At 44.9% G+C, this 26,026-nt stretch overlaps 1 protein-coding gene across 1 annotated transcript in view; it reads left to right on the top strand.

Annotated features, from left to right (window-relative positions):
• LOC115102277 (nephronophthisis 4) overlaps positions 1-26,026 on the top strand; it is a 219,305-nt gene that overhangs the window by 145,903 nt on the left and 47,376 nt on the right. Inside the window, exons 16-17 of the mRNA XM_029622064.2 lie at positions 4,315-4,475; positions 6,475-6,643. Coding sequence (XP_029477924.2) covers positions 4,315-4,475; positions 6,475-6,643 — 330 coding nt within the window. The remainder of the gene's footprint in view (positions 1-4,314; positions 4,476-6,474; positions 6,644-26,026) is intronic.

The raw sequence follows: 26,026 nt of genomic DNA, 5'->3' as shown, positions 1-26,026 counted from the left end.
CCTTCGATACTGTGAACCATCAGATCCTCCTCTCCACCCTCTCCGAGTTGGGCATCTCCGGCGCGGCCCACGCTTGGATTGCGTCCTACCTGACAGGTCGCTCCTACCAGGTGGCGTGGCGAGAATCTGTCTCCTCACCACGCGCTCTCACCACTGGCGTCCCCCAGGGCTCTGTTCTAGGCCCTCTCCTATTCTCGCTATACACCAAGTCACTTGGCTCTGTCATAACCTCACATGGTCTCTCCTATCATTGCTATGCAGACGACACACAATTAATCTTCTCCTTTCCCCCTTCTGATGACCAGGTGGCGAATCGCATCTCTGCATGTCTGGCAGACATATCAGTGTGGATGACGGATCACCACCTCAAGCTGAACCTCGGCAAGACGGAGCTGCTCTTCCTCCCGGGGAAGGACTGCCCGTTCCATGATCTCGCCATCACGGTTGACAACTCCATTGTGTCCTCCTCCCAGAGCGCTAAGAACCTTGGCGTGATCCTGGACAACACCCTGTCGTTCTCAACTAACATCAAGGCGGTGGCCCGTTCTTGTAGGTTCATGCTCTACAACATCCGCAGAGTACGACCCTGCCTCACACAGGAAGCGGCGCAGGTCCTAATCCAGGCACTTGTCATCTCCCGTCTGGATTACTGCAACTCGCTGTTGGCTGGGCTCCCTGCCTGTGCCATTAAACCCCTACAACTCATCCAGAACGCCGCAGCCCGTCTGGTGTTCAACCTTCCCAAGTTCTCTCACGTCACCCCGCTCCTCCGCTCTCTCCACTGGCTTCCAGTTGAAGCTCGCATCCGCTACAAGACCATGGTGCTTGCCTACGGAGCTGTGAGGGGAACGGCACCTCAGTACCTCCAGGCTCTGATCAGGCCCTACACCCAAACAAGGGCACTGCGTTCATCCACCTCTGGCCTGCTCGCCTCCCTACCACTGAGGAAGTACAGTTCCCACGCAGCCCAGTCAAAACTGTTCGCTGCTCTGGCCCCCCAATGGTGGAACAAACTCCCTCACGACGCCAGGACAGCGGAGTCAATCACCACCTTCCGGAGACACCTGAAACCCCACCTCTTTCAGGAATACCTAGGATAGGATAAAGTAATCCTTCTCACCCCCCTTAAAAGATTTAGATGCACTATTGTAAAGTGGCTGTTCCACTGGATGTCTTAAGGTGAACGCACCAATTTGTAAGTCGCTCTGGATAAGAGCGTCTGCTAAATGACTTAAATGTAAATGTAAATGTGTGCCCAGAACATATTGTACATGATCATGAACATTTACATATGTATGTAAGCTCCAAGTCTCTGTCTGTCTGTCTGTCTGTCTGTCTGTCTGTCTGTCTGTCTGTCTGTCTGTCTGTCTGTCTGTCTGTCTGTCACTCACAGATTTAGGATCTTAATTTGACCACTCATTTGTTGCTGAGAATTTTCCTGCACATCCATCAGGAAATCCAAACCTGTAGTGTATTTGAGTTTTAAAAAGGCTTCTGGAGTCTGTGATTTCGAATTTGAAATTTTACTTGATTTACCGTAACAAAAAATGCATGAACCCCGACAAAAATGGACATTAATTATAATCCACATAATAATTCACATTTCCTGTTGCGGCAAGATTTTTTTCCTGCTGTAGCAAACTTTCTCAAATTAAGAGCAGAATGGAATTGTCTTTAGCATGCAAGATGTGTCTTCAAGCATAAGATATTGTAAAAGCTGCTTCTCTCAGAAGCTCTTAGACCAGACATGATGTACTGTACCATGGCAGCATGAAAGATATACGGCAAGGTAGTACCACTGCTAGTGACGTCAGGGGTGACACGGTTGCACGGAGGTGGCCTCGCACTACCCAGCTCCCCAGCAGGCCACCGGGGCTGAGGACATGCGTCATAGGGATCCCAAATAACACCCTATTCCCTATAGAGCCCAGATCAAAAGTAATGATTGCACTACATAGGGAATAGGGGGCCATGGCTTTTCTTTTTCCGTTCACCATCGTTTGTGTGAATAAGATCATGTTCTTACATCTATTTCTGGTCTCTTTCTTTTACCCCCTTTTTCTCCCCAATTTCAATCTTGTCTCATCGCTTCAACGGGCTCGGGAGGCGAAGGTCAAGTCACGCGTCCTCCAAAACATGATCAGCCAATTGATGGCCAGGTCCGCCTGCAGGCACCCAACCTGCCACAAGGAGTCGCTAGTGTGTGTTGAGCCAAGTATAGCGTCCCCGGCCAAACCCTCCCCTAACCCGGACGGTGCTGGGCCAATTGTACGCCGCCCTATGGAACTCCCGATCACGGCCGGTAGTGATACAGCCTGGGATCGAACCCGGGTCTGTAGTGACGCCTCTAGCACTGTGATGCAGTGTCTTAGACCACTGCGCCACCCAGGAGGCCACTGTGTCTGGTCTTTTGATAATTCTTTGTTTTAAACCCTCAATTAAACATTGATGTAACCTTGGTATAACATCGATTGTCGATGGGGGGGTTGAAGGGTTGCTTTGGTGTTTGATGTGTTATGTACTAACGAGGCACTGTTTACGAGACGTTCACACCTTGCTTCCAAATACACACAGGCAAACACGAGCACACACATATACTTTAGATTCATCAAAATTCGATGCCTAAAAAAGGCCATTTTCAATTCATTAGCCTAATTTAATGTGAGCTTTTATCCTGACTTGACCTTATAGGACAGTATGTGTGTGTGCACTAGGGCTGGGAATTACCAGGGAGCTCACAATACAATAGTGTCACGATACTTATGTGCCGATACGATATACAGTGGGGCAAAAAAGTATTTCGTCAGCCACCAATTGTGCAAGTTCTCCCACTTAAAAAGATGAGAGAGGCCTGTAATTTTCATAGCTACACTTCAACTATGACAGACAAAATGAGGGAAAACAATCCAATTGTAGGATTTTTAATGAATTTATTTGCAAATTCCTTCATTGCCCGGGCAGTGTGTTTGGGTCATGCTGAAAGACCCAGCCACGTTTCATCTTCAATGCCCTTGCTGATGGAAGGAGGTTTTCACTCAAAATCTCACGATACATGGCCCCATTCATTCTTTCCTTTACACGGATCAGTCGTCCTGGTCCCTTTGCAGAAAGACAGCCCCAAGACATTATATTTCCACCCCCATGCTTCACGGTAGGTATGGTGTTCTTTGGATGCAACTCAGCATTCTTTGTCCTCCAAACACAACGAGTTGAGTTTTTACCAAAAAGTTATATTTTCTGACCATATGGTCATCTGACCATATGACATTCTCCCAATCTTCTTCTGGATCATCCAAATGCTCTCTAGCAAACTTCAGATGGGCCTGGACATGTACTGGCTTAAGCAGGGGGACACGTCTGCCACTGCAGGATTTGAGTCCCTGGCGGCGTAGTGTGTTACTGATGGTAGGCTTTTTTACTTTGGTCCCAGCTCTCTGCAGGTCATTCACTAGGTCCCCCCCGTGTGGTTCTGGGATTTTTGCTCACCGTTCTTGTGATCATTTTGACCCGACTGAGTGAGATCTTGCGTGGAGCCCCAGATCGAGGGAGATTATCAGTGGTCTTGTATGTCTTCCATTTCCTAATAATTGCTCCCGCAGTTGATTTCTTCAAACCAAGCTGCTTACCTATTATTGCAGATTCAGTCTTCCCAGCCTGGTGCAGGTCTACAATTTTGTTTCTGGTGTCATTTGACAGCTCTTTGATCTTGGCCATAGTGGAGTTTGGAGTGTGACTGTTTGAGGTTGTGGACAGGTGTCTTTTATACTAATAACAAGTTCAAACAGGTGCCATTAATACAGGTAACGAGTGGAGGACAGAGGATCCTCTTAAAGAAGAAGTTACAGGTCTGTGAGAGCCAGAAATCTTGCTTGTTTGTAGGTGACCAAATACTTATTTTCCACCATAATTTGCAAATTAATTCTTTAAAAATCCTACATGTGATTTTCTGGATTTTTTTTCTCATTGTGTCTGTCATAGTTGAAGTGTACCTATGATGACAATTACAGGCCTCTCTCATCTTTTTAAGTGGGAGAACTTGCACAATTGGTGGCTGACTAAATACTTTTTCGCCCCACTGTAACTTTCATATAGTATGACTCCATATGAGTGTGTATGCTTTCTCTGTGTTTTAAATATGTGAATATGTACGTATCCGTGTCCCTCCCTCTTCAATGTGCTATATCTTTCATAGAAATAGAATTACTACGTGTACACTCAAAATGGCTGCCGGTCCACTCATTACAGAGCCATTGACTTGAATGGGGATCTAGTTCTTGTAATTTTATCTCTATGGTATCATCTCCCTCTTTCCAGGCTCCCCGGGGCTCCAGCTGCAGTTCCGTGTGGACGGGGCATTCTTGCAGCCGGGTGAGAGACGCTGGTTCCTGCGCTACCTGGCCCTGCACACTCTGCAGGTGGATGTGTGGGACAGCCAATCCCTCCTGCTTATCGGCTCCACAGCCCTGGGGCTCAAGGTACAGTAAGACAGGCCTATTAGCCTCACCTCACATGGTCAGACAGCACACTCACTGGCAGTTGTCCTTGTTTTTTTCTACCACATATGACACCCTATGTTTCACTACATCTAGCCTGGGAAACAGACTAGCACTCTGGCTATCCTATTCACACTACTTTTGACCAGGCTCACCCAATTCGCCATAAAGTGCTCTACTTTTGGCCAGACTCAGCCAATTTGTTATAGTATATACAGTGCATTCGGAAAGTGTTCAGACCCCTTGACTTTTTGGTGTTCTTCGGCTTGCAAGCCTCCCCTTTTTCCCCCAAACATAACGATGGTCATTATGGCCAAACAGTTACATTTTTGTTTCATCAGACCAGAGGACATTTCTCCAAAAAGTACGATCTTTGTCCCCATGTGCCGTAGCAAACCGTAGTCTGGCTTTTTTAATAGCGGTTTTGGAGCAGTGGCTTCTTCCTTGCTGAGCGGCCTTTCAGGTTATGTCGATATAGGACTCGTTTTACTGTGGATATCGACACTTCGTACCTGTTTCCTCCAGCATCTTCACAATGTCCTCTGCTGTTGTTCTGGGATTGATTTGCACTTTTCGTACCAAAGTACATTCATCTCTAGGAGGCAGAATGCGTCTCCTTCCTGAGTGGTATGACGGCTGCGTGGTCCCATGGTGTTTATACTTGCGTACTATTGTTTGTACAGATGAACGTGGTATTGCTCCCAAAGATGAACCAGACTTGTGGAGGTCTACAATTGTTTTTCTGAGGTCTTGGCTGATTTCTTTTGATTTTCCCATGATGTCAAGCAAAGAGGCACTGAGTTTGAAGGTAGGCCTTGAAATACGTAAAAAGGTACACCTCCAATTGACTCAAATGATGTCAATTAGCCTATCACAAGCTTCTAAAGCCATGACATCATTTTCTGGAATGTTCTAAGCTGTTTAAAGACACAGTCAACTTAGTGTATGTAAACTTCTGACCCACTGGAATTGTGATACAGTGAATTATAAGTGAAATAATCTGTCTGTAAACAATTGTTGGAAAAATTACTGGTGTCATGCACGAAGTAAATGTCCTAACCGACTTGCCAAAACTATAGTTTGTTAACAAGAAATTTGTGGAATCGTTGAAAAACTAGTTTTAATGACTCCAACCTAAGTGTATGTAAACTTCAGACTTCAACTGTAGATATATATAAATATAACCACTTTTTTGGGGTAGGCACAAAACTACCTTCATACTTCGTTCGTTTTTTAAAATCGTTTCTTAAATCCGGCACCGGAGAACACCATCTTGTCTGTGAGAATCTCCCCTATCCACAGTGGGGTCCCATTAGTTTGTAGGCCAATCGGTTCGGACGCTACCAAATAGAAGTTGGCACTTCAACAGCACCGACTTCAGCCAAGTCTCCTGACACGGAGAGTGCCATCATGTTCGTGAGAGTCTCCCCTTTCCATAGAGGGGTCATAATAGTTTGTAGGTCAAACTGTTTGGACTCTACAGACGTTTTCGTGAGAAGACGAATTTTCAGGATTTAAAATCTTCGGGGTCTCATGGTCTGACAAACACCGCTCTAGCTCTGCCGCTGACTCCTCATGTAGCCTATTACCGGCAACTTCAGGAGAGTAATGGCAGAACCTGCAAAAGCCAGTAGGAGCAGAAGATGGTCAGGTTATGTTTTTTTCCATCTGGTTATCTTGATCTGTGCAGCATATGTTGCGTCAGTAGTTTGTGTGGTGTTGTGTCTCCGGGCAGCATATGTTGTGTCATGGCCGTCCTGGCTGTTTATTTATTTGGATCTGAACGCGCCCCAATCTCTGCCCCTGATCTCTGAACACTCCCCTATCTTGTCGTGTCTCCGAAACGCTGATCTGTGTCTCCGCACAGCATATGTTGTGTCAGGGCCCTCCTGCTTGCTTGTTTGTTTGTTTGTGTTGTGTCTCTAAACACACCCCTATCTTATTGTGTCTCTGAACGCACCCCTGCATCTCTGTCATTCAGCATATGTTGCGGCAGGGCCGTCCAGCTGTACAGGCCACTCATGAGCTGGAGGTCATCACCACAGAGTACATGGGTGAAGGTGTGCCGGTGAGCCTGCACCGGGCCCCCAACCCGATCAGTGTCTTCACCACCATCAAAGGTCGGCTCCATCTGCGCCTGGGCAACGTGGGTAAGGACGAGAGCACTGCATTTATTACTGAAGTATATTAATCTACTATTCAATGCCGATTTAATTGGGTTACAATTGTAACCAGGTATCAATAACAGGAAACTTAAACTGGAACAGTGAAATGGTACGGTTGGTGAGGCATTGCGCTCCACAAAGAGTGAAGGTAGAAGTGAAGTAGCCTAAGGAAGGAAGTAAGTATTAAGAAAAGTACACCTACTCTATTTACCCTCAATAGATGGTTGGCTGAAGTTTAGGAAGAGCACACTCATACGGTCTACCAGGACAATATGGATAGGGATAAGGAGTCTGGAGAGCACACTCATACTGTCTACCAGGACAATATGGATAGGGATAAGGAGTCTGGAGAGCACACTCATACTGTCTACCAGGACAATATGGATAGGGATAAGGAGTCTGGAGAGCACACTCATACTGTCTACCAGGACAATATGGATAGGGATAAGGAGTCTGGAGAGCACACTCATACGGTCTACCAGGACAATATGGATAGGGATAAGGAGTCTGGAGAGCACACTCATACTGTCTACCAGGACAATATGGATAGGGATAAGGAGTCTGGAGAGCACACTCATACTGTCTACCAGGACAATATGGATAGGGATAAGGAGTCTGGAGAGCACACACATACTGTCTACCAGGACAATATGGATAGGGATAAGGAGTCTAGAGAGCACACACATACTGTCTACCAGGACAATATGGATAGGGATAAGGAGTCTGGAGAGCACACTCATACTGTCTACCAGGACAATATGGATAGGGATAAGGAGTCTGGAGAGCACACTCATACTGTCTACCAGGACAATATGGATAGGGATAAGGAGTCTGGAGAGCACACTCATACTGTCTACCAGGACAATATGGATAGGGATAAGGAGTCTGGAGAGCACACTCATACTGTCTACCAGGACAATATGGATAGGGATAAGGAGTCTGGAGAGCACACTCATACTGTCTACCAGGACAATATGTATAGGGATAAGGAGTCTGGAGAGCACACTCATACTGTCTACCAGGACAATATGGATAGGGATAAGGAGTCTGGAGAGCACACTCATACTGTCTACCAGGACCATATGGATAGGGATAAGGAGTCTGGAGAGCACACTCATACTGTCTACCAGGACCATATGGATAGGGATAAGGAGTCTGGAGAGCACACTCATACTGTCTACCAGGACAATATGGATAGGGATAAGGAGTCTGGAGAGCACACATACTGTAACGAACAACAGACTTGGATGGGAGCACACAGTAGTAAAGCTTGATTGTATTTCACATACGTTACACTGTGTGCTTGGGTGACATTGGATTGTAGTCTATGTGCTGGACTTTCGGGACACGATGCCCGCTTTTCAAGCAGTCATCCAATTGAAGTGTTTTAGCCCCACAGTGTCACGGCAGCTGTCGATAGATTCGCCGTTCGTTGTCGGAATAAATAATACCCACTCATAAACAGTACATATCACCGTTGGGCCTCGAAAAGCCCAATTTTCCGACAGAGTAATTGTGGTTCTAATACGACTCGCTTCCTCCCTGCTTATCTCCTAAAGCAGGGTAAGAGCGCGGTGAGAAATTGGAAACGTCTGGCATGTAATTTCCAATCAAGACTTAGATATCCATCAGGCCTGGCTTTGTCTCCCAGCAGCCGACAGTTGGAATCAATTAACAGACGAGGATGCCCATGAATCAGCCCTGTGCACACCGAGCACCTCCATCTCTCTCTGTAGCGCTCTCTCCTTCTATCCATCCATCCATCTCTCTCTCTCTCTTTCTCTCTCTCTCGCTACCTCTCTATCACTTCCTCTCTCCCTGTCTCTGAAGCTCTCTTTCTAGCTCTATTTCACCCCCATCCCTACCTTACTCACTCACTCTCTCTCTCTCGCTTCCACTCTCTATCTCACTCCATCTCTCTTTCTCTCTCTTGCTAACTCCAATTCTCTCTCCAACCCCCCGTCTTCCTCTGTTGGCTCTCATCAAGCCTTAATGAATCTCTCATCTTATTTTGTTCCTCTGTGAGAGATGGTCATTAGCGTGTTTGAAGGAGAGCTGGAATTTACCTACTGCCAAGACAGATGGAGGTGGTGGAGAGATTATGTTCTGTTAGTGAAGCTCACCAGGGCCCCTATCTCTCGGCACAGTACCCCAACAACAATGGGGGGGGATCTCTGAGTGGAAGCGAGAGAGAGGGGTGGGAAGAGTGAGGTAAAGAAAGAGAAGGAAAGAGCGAGACGGAGAGAGATCGAGGAGGTGGTGGGAGAGAAGACAAAAAAAGTAAAGAGAAAATAGGGGGGAGTGTTTGAACTAGTTTAAACTCTACAGGATCGGTGTGTCCCCCCCGCGGGACGGTTGAGCTAACGTGCGCTAATGTGATTTGCATGATGTTGTAAGTAACTAGAACATTTCCCAGGACATAGACATGTCTTATATGGGCAGAAAGCTTAAATTCTTGGTAATCTAACTGCACTGTCCAATTTACAGTAGCTATTAGAGTAAAAAAATACCATGCTATTGTTTGAGGAGAAGGCACAAGAACAAAAAAATGTATCACGGCAACTGGTTTGATACATTCACCTCTGAAGGTAAATAATGTACTTACATTCAGTAATCTTGCTCTGATTTGTCATCCTGAGGTTCCCAGAGATAAATGTAGCATAGTTTTGTTTGATAAAATCTATTTTTATATTCAAATCTAGATGTGTGAAGGTTAGTGTCTGTTCAGTAAGGAAGCTAATCCATTAACTATCCATTATTTATGACATTCCTGGGAGTGTGTAAACTAAAAACAATTATTACCATATAATTTCTGTATGTTCTCTATAGTTATGTACTTGAAAATGTATAAATTGACCAATTTGGCACATTTGGGCAGACTTGATACAACATTTTGAACAGTAACGCAATGGTTCATTGGATCAGTCTAAAACTTTGCACATAAACTGCTGCCCACTAGTGGCCAAAATCTAAATTGTGCATATTCTCCTACATTAATTTCACATTTCCACAAACTGTGTTTCCTTTCAAATGGTATCAGGAATATGCATATCCTTGCTATTCTCATTGATTCTACATATTGTAAATTGAAAATAAACATTTTTGCTAAAGGTATTGTTATATTATTGATCAATTGACTATGACTTTTCAGATCACCCAGTAGTGCTATCTGCAGGGTTTGCTCCAAGTGAATGTTGCAATTCCTGGACCAGTGACCCTAAACCAGCTACATATGGACAGTACCAAAACAAATTATCTAATGATTCTGTCTCTTCACAGCAAAATCTGCAGAGCTGGGAAGGTTGTATCCCACATATAAATAACATTCTATTGGTTGCAAGAATTTTGTATAATAATTTAAATAGAAAAATGATATGTTTAGAATCCGACGTCATTTTGCGTATCAGTTCATAAACCATGTGCCATGGAATCGGTACGTCAAATCCTAACTATTTTGCCATCTATATGGCACAGCTTTTTAATTCATCACGATTTTCTTTCAGAGATAGATGGGACGGGTTGAATGGAGCTGAAAGTTGGGACTAATAACAACTAATAACAACGAGATAACTAATGTAAAACATACTGTGTCCATAAAATGTTCATAGGTTAAGTACTTTTGTAAAAGAGCACAGTTTGAAAGATATGGCAAATAGAAATCAAACTGGATGGACATCAGAAATAGATGGGAGAAGTTGAGGGTAGAGGAAGGACAGGAGTAAAAACAAACATAAGAGAACTATTGTAAAATAGACTGTGTCCATAAAATGTATGTATAAGCTGGAAGTAGAGGCTTAAGCGGTGTTGTTCAGCAGTTTACTCCAATTAGGGGAGGGGTGGTAGGGTTAGAAAGTAATGAAGGAAAATATATATATTTTTATATATGTATTTATATGTGTGTGTGTGGGTGGGTGGATGTACAGTACACATCAAAATGATTAAATAACAAATATGGAATCATATTTTAGATTCTTCAAAGTAGCCACCCTTTGAAGTAGAGTGATGGAGTGCTGCATCAGATGACCTGGCCTCCACAATCACCCGACTTCAACCCAATTGAGATGGTTTGGGCCGCAGAGTGAAGGAAAAGCAGCCAACAAGTGCTCAGCATATGTGGGAACTCCTTCAAGACGGTTGGAAAAGCGTTCCAGGTGAAGCTGGTTGAGAGAATGCCAAGAGTGTGCAAAGCTGTCATCAAGGCAAAGGGTGGCTACTTTGAAGAATACATGATTCCATATAGGTAAGTTCATAGTTTTGATGTCTTCACTATTATTTTACAATGTAGAAAATAGTAAAAAATATGTAAAAAATAAATAAAATAATGAGTAGGTGTTTCCAAACTTTTGACTAGTACTGTATATATTGGAAGTGATGGAAGTGATGCAGTTGATATTACAACAAAAAAAATACAGCACTTATAGTTGACTGGGGCAACTCTAGCATGGCAGAAATTTGACAAACTAACTTGTTGGAAAGGTGGCATCCTATGACGGTGCCACGTTGAAAGTCAATGAGCTCTTTAGTACGGTCCTTTCTACTGCCAATGTGTGTCTATTGAGATTTCATGGCTGTGTGCCCAATTCTATACACCAGTCAGCAACGGGTGTTGCTGAAATACACTAATTTGAAGGCGTGTCCACATACTTTTGCCATGTTGTGTACATTAGAATGAGCTACAGTATGTGAAGAATACAGTATATGGAAACAGTGTGTGTATACACAGAGTGTCTGGAAGACTTTCATTATCCACAGAAAATATATCAAACATCAAATGATATCCGTTTTAATTATCACAAGCATGGATTTTTATTTATTTTGGATCACCATTAGCTGCTGCCAAAGCAGAACTAAGGCAGTTTTATACACTTTTGAAAACATTACAATACTTTGATATATTTCACAAAACACTGTGTGCCCTCAGGCCCCTACTCTACCACTACCACATATCTACAGTACAAAACCCATGTTTATGTGTGTGTGTATGCATGCGTCTGTGCCCATGTTTGTGTATTTTTGGACCTTTATTTAACTAGGCAAGTCAATGACGGCCTAGGAATGGTGGCTTAACTGCCTTGTTCAGGGGGAGAACGACAGATGTTTACCTTGTCAGCTCAGGGATTCAATCTTGTAACCTTACGGTTAACTAGTCCAATGCTCTAACCATCTGCCTCACAAGGATCCTGCCTGTTATGAGAATGCAGTAAGAAGCCAAGGTAAGTTGCTAGCTAGCATTACATTTATCTTGTAAAAAAACAATCAATCATAATCACTAGTTATAACTACACATGGTTGATGATATTACTAGTTTATCTTGCGTGTCCTGCGTTGCATATAATCGATGCAGTGCACATTCTCGAAAAAGGACTGTCGTTGCTCCAACGTGTACCTAACCATAAACATCAATGCCTTTCTTAAAATCAATACACAGAAGTATATATTTTTAAACCTGCATATTTAGCTAAAAGAAATCCAAGTTAGCAGGCAATATTAACCAGGTGAAATTGTGTCACTTCTCTTGCATTCATTGCACGCAGAGTCAGTGTATATGCAACAGTTTGGGCCGTCTGGCTCATTGCGAACTAATTTGCCAGAATTTTACGTAATTATGACATAACATTGGTTGTGCAATGTAACAGCAATATTTAGACTCAGGGATGCCATACGTTAGATAAAATACGGAACGGTTCCGTATTAATGACATAAGGCTCGTAATTCTGTGTGTTATTATGTTATAATTAATTCTATAATTTGATAGAGCAGTCTGACTGAGCGATGGTAAGCACCAGCAGGCTCGTAAGCATTCATTCAAACAGCACTTTCGTGCGTTTTGCCAGCAGCTCTTTGCTGTGCTTCAAGCACTGCGCTGTTTATGACTTCAAGCCTATCAACTCCCGAGATTAGGCTGGTGTAACCGATGTGAAATGGCTAGCTAGTTAGCGGGGTGTGCGCTAATAGCGTTTCAAACGTCACTCGCTCTGAGACTTGGAGTAGTTGTTCCCCTTGCTCTGCATGGGTAACGCTGCTTCGAGGGTGGCTGTTGTCGATGTGTTCCTGGTTCGAGCCCAGGTAGGAGCGAGGAGAGGGACGGAAGCTATACTGTTACACTGGCAATACTAAAGTGCTTATAAGAACATCGAATAGTCAAAGGTATATGAAATACAAATCGTATAGAGAGAAATAGTCCTATAATTCCTATAATAACTACAACCTAAAACTTCTTACCTGGGAATATTGAAGACTCATGTTAAAAGGAACCACCAGCTTTCATATGTTCTCATGTTCTGAGCAAGGAACTTAAACGTTAGCTTTCTTACATGGCACATATTGCACTTTTACTTTCTTCTCAAACACTTTGTTTTTGTATTATTTAAACCAAATTGAACATGTTTCATTATTTATCTGTGGCTAAAATGATTTTATTGATGTATTATATTACGTTAAAATAAGTGTTCATTCAGTATTGTTGAAATTGTCATTATTACACATACATAAATAAAATCTTCCGATTAATCGGCGTCGGCTTTTTTGGTCCTCCAATAATCGGTATCTGTATCGGCGTTAAAAAATCATAATCGGTCGACCTCTAAAAGAGACCTCTTGTGGCATGTCTTGTGGGGTATGCATGGGTGTCAGAGCTGTGCGCCAGTAGTTCAAACAGACAGCTTGGTGCATTCAACATGTCAATACGCCTCATAAAGTAGTGATGAAGTCGATCTCTCCTCCACTTTGAGCCAGGAGAGATTGATATTAGCTCTCTGTGTACATCCAAGGGCCAGCCTTGCTGCCTTGTTCTGAGCCAATTGCAAAAAAGTCATTTTTTGTGGCACCTGACCACAAGACTGAACAGTAGTCCAGGTGCGACAAAACTAGGGCCTGTAGGACCTGCATTGTTGACAGTGCTGTTAAGAAGTTAGCCGTGCTTTATTATGGACATACTTGCTTTATTATGGACACACGTCATCTTGCTCAAAGATTTACAGTGATGCAAACTAGTTGCCTTTTGTCGAAAATTGCCATTTTGAATCCAAAATAAGGGACCTACGTGATTCGTATAGATCTGATAATTTTTTGGGGGGGGGCTTTGGATACCTCCTGGCTGTAAGCGAACAAATGATACACGTTTGGAGAAATACTGGCTGAATCCAAGGCTCAGCCAATCGTTCACATAACAGAATGCAGTGCAGCACGCGACTGAAGAGAGAAGAGACAACCAATTTGCTAGTTACAGCATCAGCGTGCGTTCGAGGGACAGCGGAGAGTAGATAGGCAGCTTGCCAGTTACAGCAGCATGTCCAATGAACTATAACGAAGAGGTAACGTTTGGTGAGAAGCCTGACCACAGGGGGAATGTTTTTTGCATATTTCACCAGTTTTCATCCCTGAATTTAGTTGAGGTTTAGTGAATGGTTTGTCCCAAATACAATGCTTTTAGTTTTAGAAATATTTAGGACTAACTTATTCCTTGCCACCCACTCTGAAACTAACTGTCAACTCTTTAAGTGTTGCAGTCATCTGTAGTACTGACATGTATAGTGTTGAGTCATCTGCATACATAGACACTCTGACTTTACTCAAAGCCAGTGTCATCTCATTAGTAAAGATTGAAAAAAGTAAGGGGCCTAGTCAGCTGCCCTGGGGAACTCCTGATTCTACCTGGATTATGTTTGAGAGGCTTTCATTAAAGAACACTCTGTGTTATTATAGAGAGTGAACACTTTATCCATAATATAGCAGGGGGTGTAAAGAAATAACACATACGTTTTCCCAGCAGCAGACTATGATCGATAATGTCAAAAGCCGCAACGAAGTCTAACAAAACAGCCTCCACAATCTTTTTATCATCAATTTCTCTCAGCCATTCATCAGTCATTTATGTAAGTGCTGTGCTTGTTGAATGCCCTTCCCTACAAGCATGCTGAAAGTTAGTTGTCAATTTGTTTACTGTAAAATAGCATTGTATCTGGATTGGTAACTGGCTGATTGGTCGGCTATTTCAGCCAGTAAAGGGGGCTCTACTATTCTTAGGTAGCGGAATGACTTTTGCTTCCCTCCTGGCCTGGGGGCACACACATTCTAGTAGGCTTAAATTGAAAATATGGCAAATAGGAGTGGCAATATCGTCCGCTATTATCCTCAGTAATTTTCCATCCAAGTTGTTAGACCCCGGTGGCTTGTCATTGTAGATAGACAACAATCATTTCCCACCTCTTCCACACTCACTTTACTTAATTCAAAATTACAATGCTTGTCTTTCATAATTTGGTCAGATATACTTGGATATGTAGTGTTGGCGTTTGTTACTGGCATGTCATGCCTACTGCCTACTTTCTACTTCTTTTTATTCAGTTTAGTCACATGATTTCTCAATTTGCAATACGTTTGCCAATCTGTTATGCAGGCAGACATTTTTGGCATTCCTTTTGCCTCATCCTTCTCAACCATAACATTTTTAAATTCCTCATCAATCCACGGGGATTTAACAGTTTTTACAGTCATTTTCTTAATGGGTGCATGCTTACTAGTAACTGAAATAAGCAATTTCATAAATGTTTCAAGTGCAGTGTATGTTTGCTCCTCATTATACACCACGGACCAACAAATATTCTTTACAACAACAAACTTCTTGTATGACCTCTTATATGCTATATTTGGCTCAGCCTTTGGAACTTTGCTTTTCCTAGATATGGCTACTGTATTTTGATCACTACATCAGATTAGATTTGGATACAGCTTTCAAGCAAAACATTTTGTGAGAAGTGAGCACTTAGATATGGTCATTTTCACTTTTTTATACTTTCACTTTTTTTCATAGAATGTTTGTGGATGACGTAGAGTAAGCAATCTGTGAAAATTATATTGTAATATAGAGTGTGAAAGTGGCTGTGAGTTTGGACAATTAATAGACACTGCAGTAAATTAAACCTAATAAAAACATCTGTCTTGTCCAGGACCGGACTATACAACGACCGGTGTGCAATATCCAATCAGAGCTACAGTAGGCCTATATGCATATAAGCCATTTGTCACATGGGCCTGCCATAATTCATTTTGAACTGGACTTAAGGCAGTAGCAACAGCTACTGAAAGCATTCACCAAAAGCCACAAAATACTCCTGAATGGATATCTGCAACTATGTAAATACCAAGGCAGTCCTCATACATTTGTTAACCTTACAGTCCTATTGATCAAACAACCATGAACACGTAGGCCATCTCTCCTTCAGTTGCGTATGCACATCAACAACCAGATCAACTACTTATGTTAGCCAGAGCAAGGTGAGCTACAATCTTAACAAGGGAACCATAGATAAATCCTCTCAAAGTTTTTCAGCTTGTGAAGAATTGTCCCCTTTTCAGGACTCTGTCTTTCAATGATAATTCGTAAAAATCCAAATAACTTCACAGATCTTCATTGTAAAGGGTTTAAACACTGTTTCCCATGTTTGTTCAATGAACCATGAACAATTAATGAACATGCACCTGTGGAACGGTCGTTAAGACACTAACAGCTTACAGAGGCAAATAAGGTCACAGTTATGAACACATAGGACACTAAAGAGGCCTTTCTAGTGACTCTGAAAAACACAAAAAGAAAGATGCCCAGGGTCCCTGCTCATCTGCATGAAAGTGCCTTAGGCATGCTGCAAGGAGGCATGAGGACTGCCAATAAATTGCAATGTCTGTACTGTGAGATGCCTAAGACAGTGCTACAGGGAGACAGGATGGACAGCTGATCGTCCTCGCAGTGGCAGACCACGTTTTGCAACACCTGCACAGGATCGGTACATCCGAACATCACACCTGCGGGACAGATACAGGATGGCAACAACAACTGCCCGAGTTACACCAGGAACGCACAATCCCTGCATCAGTGCTCAGACTGTCTGCAATAGGTTGAGAGAGGCTGGACCTGTTGTAAGGCAGATCCTCACCAGACATCACCGGTAACAACGTCGCCTATGGGGACAAACCCACCGTCGCTGGACCAGACAGGACTGGCAAGAAGTGCTCTTCACTGACGAGTCGCAGTTTTGTCTCACCAGGGGTGATGGTCGGATTTACGTTTATCGTCGAAGGAATGAACGTTACACCGAGGCCTGTACTCTGGAGGGGGATCTATTTGGAGGTGGAGGGTACGTCATGGTCTGGAGCGGTGTGTCACAGCATCATCGTACTGAGCTTGTTGTCATTGCAAGCAATCTCAATGCTGTGCGTTACAGGGAAGACATCCTCCTCCCTCATGTGGTACCCTTCCTGCAGGCTCATCCTGACATGACCCTCCAGCATGACAATGCCACCAGCCATACTGCTCGTTCTGTGCGTGATTTCCTGCAAGACGGGAATGTCAGTGTTCTGCCATGGCCAGCGAATGGCTTGGGCCATTCCCCCCAGAAATGTCCTGGAACTTGCAGGTGCCTTGCTGGAAGAGTGGGGTAACATCTCACAGCAAGAACTGGAAAATCTGGGGCAGTCAATGAGGAGGAGATGCACTGCAGTACTTAATGCAGCTGGTGTGGCCACCAGTTGCATTGACTGTTACTTTTGATTTTGACACCCCCCCCCACCACTTTGTTCAGGGACACATTATTCCATTTCTGTTAGTCACATGTCTGTGGAACTTGTTCAGTTTATGGCTCAGTTGTTGAATCTGGTTATGTTCATACAAATATTTACACATGTTAAGATTGCTGAAAATAAACGCAGTTAACAGTGGGAGGACGTTTATTTTTTTGCTGAGTTTAGTTGGCCAACAAAATTGCACTGATAAATCATGGGGAATAGTAGCCTGCTCGCCCTTCTGCAACTCGCCTTGTCCCAACCCACGTTTTGATAACTGAATAGGAACTTTCCTTCCTGCTCGCCCATTTTGATCAATGCCAAATACATTTGATTGACAACTAAGAGATATGCAAACTGTGGATAATATTCTTTCAAGTTCAGCAGAGCTAGCTAGCAAAGTGATTCACATTTCTTGTTAGCTAACCAAATGACACCTGCATCTCTAGCTGTAGCCACAGAAAAACGATGGGGGTCAGCCACTGACCCACTCGTCAAATGACATGACATCCTCCCAGAAGCTAGCTGGCTAACATTAGGCTCAGTCTTTTTAGCTTGCTAAATAAAAAGCTACATAAATAGATAAGCTAGCCTATTCTCCACGTTATGACTGACTTGTGATCATTGCCCTCGCTAGTTTGACTGTATTGATATTCCCAGCCTTGGATACATTCGTCTGTTTTTGTCCAAAATATTCAGTAATTGAAACTGAAACTGCATCCCGAACGGCTGGAGGTAGAAAACGATGTACCAGGCCAGCTGTGGTTTACAATCTAATAGCAGTCATGCATTGAACTGCGTCAATATTTTCTGCCAACAATGCCTCTACTCTATGTCATGGAATTTTGAGTCAAATAGAACCTATTTTAAAATCTCTTTAAGTTGTCTTTGTAGCATAAACTGGGAATTGTATATATTTGACTAATATTATCATTGGCAGTTTGTTTCATATCTGCAAAGTAGTTAAAACGCTGTCAGTTACACTTTCTGAGGAAAATGTTACCAAAATTCTATCAACACATCTCCTGTGCCACACACGCATCACGGACTCTAGATCATTGCTACTCTCCCTTCCAGGACAGCTACAAGGCCCTCCCCTGTCCTCCATTCGGCAAATCCAATCCCACCTCCTTTCTGCTCCTCCCCACCTATAGGCAGAAACTTACGTAGGAAGCATCGGTGGTGAGGACTGTTCAGCATTGGTCTGACCAATCTGAATCTGTGCTTCAAGATTGTTTTTATCACGCGGACTGAGAAAAATGTCTGACTTGGTGACTGGGTTCATCAGGAAGTGCATAGAGGATGTTGTTCCCACTGTGACGATTATCCAAACCAAAAACCGTGGATAGATGACAGCATTCGCGCAAGATTGAAAGTGCGAACCACTGCATTTAACCATGGCAAGGTGACTGGAAATATGGACGTGTAGAAACAGACCAGCTATGACCTCCGTAAGGCAATCCGAGGCAAAACGACAGTATAGGGTTGAGTTGCAATTCATCGGCTCGGACGCGAGAATTATGTGGCAAAAATTCCAGACAATCACGGATTATAAAGGGATATCCAGCCACATCACATACCCCACAAGTCTCGCTTTGAGGAAAACAACATCGAACCGCCAACGCGAGCCCCCGTTACTAACAGGGACTATGTGCGCTCTCATTCTCCGTGGCCAACGTGAGTAAGTCGTTTAAGCCCGTTAACCCTCGCAAGGCTGCCGGCCCAGACGGCATCCCATGTGCAGAGCAGCTGCAAGTCTGTTGTCCACACTTGCATCAAGATGTCCACCGTTGTTCCTGTACCCAAGAAAGGGAGGGTAACTGAACTAAATTACTATCCACCTGTAGCACTCACTTCTGTCATCTTAAAGTGCTTTGAAAGGCTAATTAAGGACCATATCACATCCACCTTAACCAACACCCTAGAACCACTACAATTTGCATACCGACCCAACAGATCCACATATGACGCAATCATCATTGCACTGCACACTGCCCTATCCCAACTGGACAAGATATATACCCATGTACAAATGCTGTTTATCAGCTACAGCTCAAAACCATAGTGCCCTCCAAACTCATCACTAAGCTCAGGACCCAGGGTCTGAACCCCGCCCTGGTCAATTGTTTTGTGTGATGACGTTGGAGGCGGCTTATTGTAGAGAAATTAACATTAAATTCTCTGGCAACAGCTCTGGTGGACATTCCTGCAGTCAGCATGCCAATTGCACCTCCCTCAAAACATGAGAGATCTGTGGCATTGTGTTGTGTGACAAAACTGGACATTTTAGAGCTGCCTTTTATTGTCCACAGCACAAGGTGAACCTGTGTAATGAACATGCGGTTTAATCAGCTTCTTGATATGCCACACCTGTTAGCTGTAAACAAATTTGTGCCCAGAATTTGAGCGAAATAAGCTTTTCGTGAATATGGGAAATTTCTGGGATGATTTATTTCACCTCATGAAACATCGGACCAACACTTTACATGTTGCATTTATATTTTTGTTCAGTGTATTATTAATGAACTCACTCACACACACACACAGACATTCACACACAGGGGGAAAAGTATGTGGCCACATTGAGAGAGAAGAGCGATTAGGTCCATCTCCAGGCCTTTTCAACACTCCTCATCTGCAGCAGACCGATAAGCCCTGTCAGGACTGCAGCATGAGCGAGAGAGAGGAACTAATCGCATGAACTCCTCCTGAAACCAACAAATTGGAGCAAACACAGAGAGCACATTTGTCCTCCCCCAAATATTTGTAAGGTGAATTAAGTGCTTTGTGCGCTTTGCCTAAAGGGCACAGATACAAATGTTTCAGAGTGATGTAATATGCTACCACTGCCCGTCTAAGGTTAAAGATATCAAAACCACTCACATGCCCCCTTCATCCAGATGAGAATTAAGTGGTTTATTTTTACATTTTTACATTTACATTTAAGTCATTTAGCAGACGCTCTTATCCAGAGCGACTTACAAATTGGTGCTTTCACCTTATGACATCCAGTGGAACAGCCACTTTACAATAGTGCATCTAGGTCTTTTAAGGGGGGAGGGGAGAAGGATTACTTTATCCTATCCTAGGTATTCCTTAAAGAGGTGGGGTTTCAGGTGTCTCCGGAAGGTGGTGATTGACTCCGCTGTCCTGGCGTCGTGAGGGAGTTTGTTCCACCATTGGGGGGCCAGAGCAGCGAACAGTTTTGACTGGGCTGAGCGGGAACTGTACTTCCTCAGTGGTAGGGAGGCGAGCAGGCCAGAGGTGGATGAACGCAGTGCCCTTGTTTGGGTGTAGGGCCTGATCAGAGCCTGGAGGTACTGAGGTGCCGTTCCCCTCACAGCTCCGTAGGCAAGCACCATGGTCTTGTAGCGGATGCGAGCTTCAACTGGAAGCCAGTGGAGAGAGCGGAGGAGCGGGGTGACGTGAGAGAACTTGGGAAGGTTGAACACCAGACGGGCTGCGGCGTTCTGGATGAGTTGTAGGGGTTTAATGGCACAGGCAGGGAGCCCAGCCAACAGCGAGTTGCAGTAATCCAGACGGGAGATGACAAGTGCCTGGATTAGGACCTGCGCCGCTTCCTGTGTGAGGCAGGGTCGTACTCTGCGGATGTTGTAGAGCATGAACCTACAGGAACGGGCCACCGCCTTGATGTTATTTGAGAACGACAGGGTGTTGTCCAGGATCACGCCAAGGTTCTTAGCGCTCTGGGACGAGGACACAATGGAGTTGTCAACCGTGATGGCGAGATCATGGAACGGGCAGTCCTTCCCCGGGAGGAAGAGCAGCTCCGTCTTGCCGAGGTTCAGCTTGAGGTGATGATCCGTCATCCACACTGATATGTCTGCCAGACATGCAGAGATGCGATTCGCCACCTGGTCGTCAGAAGGGGGAAAGGGGAAGATTAATTGTGTGTCGTCTGCATAGCAATGATAGGAGAGACCATGTGAGGTTATGACAGAGCCAAGTGACTTGGTGTATAGCGAGAATAGGAGAGGGCCTAGAACAGAGCCCTGGGGGACACCAGTGGTGAGAGCACGTGGTGAGGAGACGGATTCTCGCCACGCCACCTGGTAGGAGCGACCTGTCAGGTAGGACGCAATCCAAGCGTGGGCCGCGCCGGAGATGCCCAACTCGGAGAGGGTGGAGAGGAGGATCTGATGGTTCACAGTATCGAAGGCAGCCGATAGGTCTAGAAGGATGAGAGCAGAGGAGAGAGAGTTAGCTTTAGCAGTGCGGAGCGCCTCCGTGATACAGAGAAGAGCAGTCTCAGTTGAATGACTAGTCTTGAAACCTGACTGATTTGGATCAAGAAGGTCATTCTGAGAGAGATAGCGGGAGAGCTGGCCAAGGACGGCACGTTCAAGAGTTTTGGAGAGAAAAGAAAGAAGGGATACTGGTCTGTAGTTGTTGACATCGGAGGGATCGAGTGTAGGTTTTTTCAGAAGGGGTGCAACTCTCGCTCTCTTGAAGACGGGAGGGACGTAGCCAGCGGTCAGGGATGAGTTGATGAGCGAGGTGAGGTAAGGGAGAAGGTCACCGGAGATGGTCTGGAGAAGAGAGGAGGGGATAGGGTCAAGCGGGCAGGTTGTTGGGCGGCCGGCCGTCACAAGACGCGAGATGTCATCTGGAGAGAGAGGGGAGAAAGAGGTCAGAGCACAGGGTAGGGCAGTGTGAGCAGAACCAGCGGTGTCGTTTGACTTAGCAAACGAGGATCGGATGTCGTCGACCTTCTTTTCAAAATGGTTGACGAAGTCATCTGCAGAGAGGGAGGAGGGGGGAGGGGGAGGAGGATTCAAGAGGGAGGAGAAGGTGGCAAAGAGCTTCCTAGGGTTAGAGGCAGATGCTTGGAATTTAGAGTGGTAGAAAGTGGCTTTAGCAGCAGAGACAGAGGAGGAAAATGTAGAGAGGAGGGAGTGAAAGGATGCCAGGTCCGCAGGGAGGCGAGTTTTCCTCCATTTCCGCTCGGCTGCACGGAGCCCTGTTCTGTGAGCTCGCAATGAGTCGTCGAGCCACGGAGCGGGAGGGGAGGACCGAGCCGGCCTGGAGGATAGGGGACATAGAGAGTCAAAGGATGCAGAAAGGGAGGAGAGGAGGGTTGAGGAGGCAGAATCAGGAGATAGGTTGGAGAAGGTTTGAGCAGAGGGAAGAGATGATAGGATGGAAGAGGAGAGAGTAGCGGGGGAGAGAGAGCGAAGGTTGGGACGGCGCGATACCATCCGAGTAGGGGCAGTGTGGGAAGTGTTGGATGAGAGCGAGAGGGAAAAGGATACAAGGTAGTGGTCGGAGACTTGGAGGGGAGTTGCAATGAGGTTAGTGGAGGAACAGCATCTAGTAAAGATGAGGTTGAGCGTATTGCCTGCCTTGTGAGTAGGGGGGAAGGTGAGAGGGTGAGGTCAAAAGAGGAGAGGAGTGGAAAGAAGGAGGCAGAGAGGAATGAGTCAAAGGTAGACGTGGGGAGGTTAAAGTCGCCCAGAACTGTGAGAGGTGAGCCGTCCTCAGGAAAGGAGCTTATCAAGGCATCAAGCTCATTGATGAACTCTCCGAGGGAACCTGGAGGGCGATAAATGATAAGGATGTTAAGCTTGAAAGGGCTGGTAACTGTGACAGCATGGAATTCAAAGGAGGCGATAGACAGATGGGTAAGGGGAGAAAGAGAGAATGACCACTTGGGAGAGATGAGGATCCCGGTGCCACCACCCCGCTGACCAGAAGCTCTCGGGTGTGCGAGAGCACGTGGGCGGACGAAGAGAGAGCAGTAGGAGTAGCGGTGTTGTCTGTGGTGATCCATGTTTCCGTCAGAGCCAAGAAGTCGAGGGACTGGAGGGAGGCATAGGCTGAGATGAACTCTGCCTTGTTGGCCGCAGATCGGCAGTTCCAGAGGCTACCGGAGACCTGGAACTCCACGTGGGTCGTGCGCGCTGGGACCACCAGATTAGGGTGGCTGCGGCCATGCGGTGTGGAGCGTTTGTATGGTCTGTGCAGAGAGGAGAGAACAGGGATAGACAGACACATAGTTGACAGGCTAGAGAAGAGGCTACGCTAATGCAGAGGAGATTGGAATGACAAGTGGACTACACGTCTCGAATGTTCAGAAAGTTAAGCTTACGTAGCAAGAATCTAATTGACTAAAATGATTAAAATGATAGAGTACTGCTGGGGTAGGCTAGCTGCGTTGTTGACACTACCCTAATCAAGTCGTACCGTTGAGTGTGAAGTTTCTACAATGCTGCTTTTTCGGGAGCTAGCTGGCTAGCTAGCAGTGTTGGTTACGTTACGTTGCGTTAGGAGAACAACAATAGCTGGCTAGCTAACCTAGAAAATCGCTCTAGACTACACAATTATCTTTGAAACAAAGACGGCTATGTAGCTAGCTATGTAGCTAGCTACGATCAAACAAATCACACCGTTGGGACTGTAATGAAATGAAATGAAAAAGTGATACTACCTGTGGAGCGACGCGGAATGCGACCGGAATGCGAAAGTTCTATTCAGTAGACGTTGGCTGGCTATTGGCTAGCTAGGAGTGTCTCCTACGTTAAGGACGACAAAATAGCTGGCTAGCTAACCTCGGTGAATTAAGATAATCACTCTAAGACTACACACTCTAAACTACACAATTATCTTGGATACGAAGACAGCAAAGACAACTATGTAGCTATCTAATACTACACTAATCAAGTCATTCAGTTGAGTGTGATAGTTACTACAGTGCTACGGTAGCCGGTGAACGTATGCTAGCTGGCTAGCTGCTAGGCAGATAGGAGGGCGACGAAAAACGATAATAACGCAATTATCACTCTAAGACTCCACACTCTAAGCTACACAATTATCTTGGATACGAAGACAGCAAAGACAACTATGTAGCTAGCTATGTAGCTAGCTAACACTACACTAATCAAGTCGTTCAGTTGAGTGTGATAGTTACTACAGTGCTACGGTAGACGGTGAACGTGTTGGGCAGATAGGAGACGACGAAATACGATAATTACGCAATTATCTTTGATACAACGACGACTATGTAGCTAGCTAAGAAGAAATTGCTAAGATTAGACAAATCAGACCGTTGTACTATAATGAAATGTAATGAAATGTAATGAAAAAGTTATACAACCTGCAGACCGAAGCGCGGATGCGAATGCGACCGGATCGCTCCAACCGGTCGCAATGAACCACAGAATCTAGAAAGATGGATTTCTGTAAATGCCGACTATTTCTAGTAAGTAAGAAATGGAATAAGTAAATGCAGGACCCCCCTTTCTTTGCATAGAAATATAATTACCCATATTGAGTATACACCTGATTCAACTTGTCAACTAATCATCAAGCCCTCAATGAGTTGAAAGAAGTGTGTTTGTCCAGGGCTACAACCAAAATGTGTGCTGTTGGGGTACTGGAGGACCAAGGTTGGAAAACACTGACATAGACCAGGGTTGTCAAAATCATTCCACGGAGGGCCGAGTGTCTGCACGTTTTTGGTTTTTCCTTTCAATTAAGACCTAGACAACCAGGTAAGGATAGTTCCTTAATAATTACTGACCTTCATTCATCAATCAAGTACAAGGGTGGAGCGAAAACCCGCAGACACCCGGCCCGCCGTGGAATGAGTTTGACACGTGCCTTAGATCCACTACAACTTGCATACCGCCCCAACAGACCCACAGATGCACTGCACACTGCACATTGCCCTATCCCATTTGGAAAAGAGGAATACCTATGTAAGAATGCTGTTAATCGACTACAGCCCAGCCTTCAACACCATAGTGCCCTCCAAGCTCATCACTAATCTCAGGGCCCTTGGTCTGAAGTGAACCCCGCTCTGTGCAACTGGGTCCTAGACTTCCTGACAGGCCAACCCCAAGTGATGAAGGTAGGCAACAACATCTCCGCCATGCTGATCCTCAACACAGGGGCCCCACAATGGTGCATGCTCAGCCCCCTCCTGTACGCCCTGTTAACCCTTGACTGCATGGCCATGCACATCTCCAACTCAATCATCAAGTTTGGTGACGACACAGTGGTAGGCAACAATGGTACCAACAATGACGAGACCGCCTACAGGGAGGAAATGAGTGCCCTGGTGGAGTGGTGCCAGGAAAACAAAGGAGTTGATTGTGGCCTTCAGGAGACAGCAGAGAGCGCATGCCCCTATCCACATAGTCAGGGCTGCAGTGGAGAGGGTGAAAAGATACAAGTTCCTCGACGTGTACATCACTGATAAACTGAAATGATCCATCCACACAGTGTGGTGAAGGCGCAACAGCGCCTCTTCAAGCTTAGGAGGCTGAAGAAATTCGGCTTGGCCCCTAAGACCCTCACAAACTTCTACAGATGCACCATTGAGCATCTTGTCGGGCTGTATCACTTAATTGTTTAATTCCAGCATTCACTTCCAGCATTTTAAGCAATTTATTATTTTCCTGCACTGTGTTATAATTTACTCACAGGGTCACGTTTATTTAGTCTTAATATACCTCTATTTTATTTTTTGGAGTCTGAATTATTTTATGTGACATCAAACATTAAACCTTGTAAACAATTTAAGGTAAACTTGTAAACAATTCATTTAGAGCGGGCGTTTATTTGAAACAGGTGTTTATTTTCTGAAATGTGTGCCATTGCCCGGATATTAAAAGGGACTGGCGGCTATTTGAGACTCGCCGTTAAATTTCAGTTTTACGGTAGTCACCACTAGCCACTAGTACCCTGCCCTGACCTTAGTCACTGTTACTATCCGGCTACCACCCGGTACTCTACCCTGCTCCTTAGACACTGCTGCCCTATGTAGACATTAAAATGACCAAATCAAAA

The sequence above is a fragment of the Oncorhynchus nerka genome, linkage group LG20, assembly GCF_034236695.1.
Source record: "Oncorhynchus nerka isolate Pitt River linkage group LG20, Oner_Uvic_2.0, whole genome shotgun sequence".
NCBI classification, from domain to species: domain Eukaryota; kingdom Metazoa; phylum Chordata; class Actinopteri; order Salmoniformes; family Salmonidae; genus Oncorhynchus; species Oncorhynchus nerka.
This window is presented reverse-complemented; position numbering and strand designations above follow the sequence as displayed.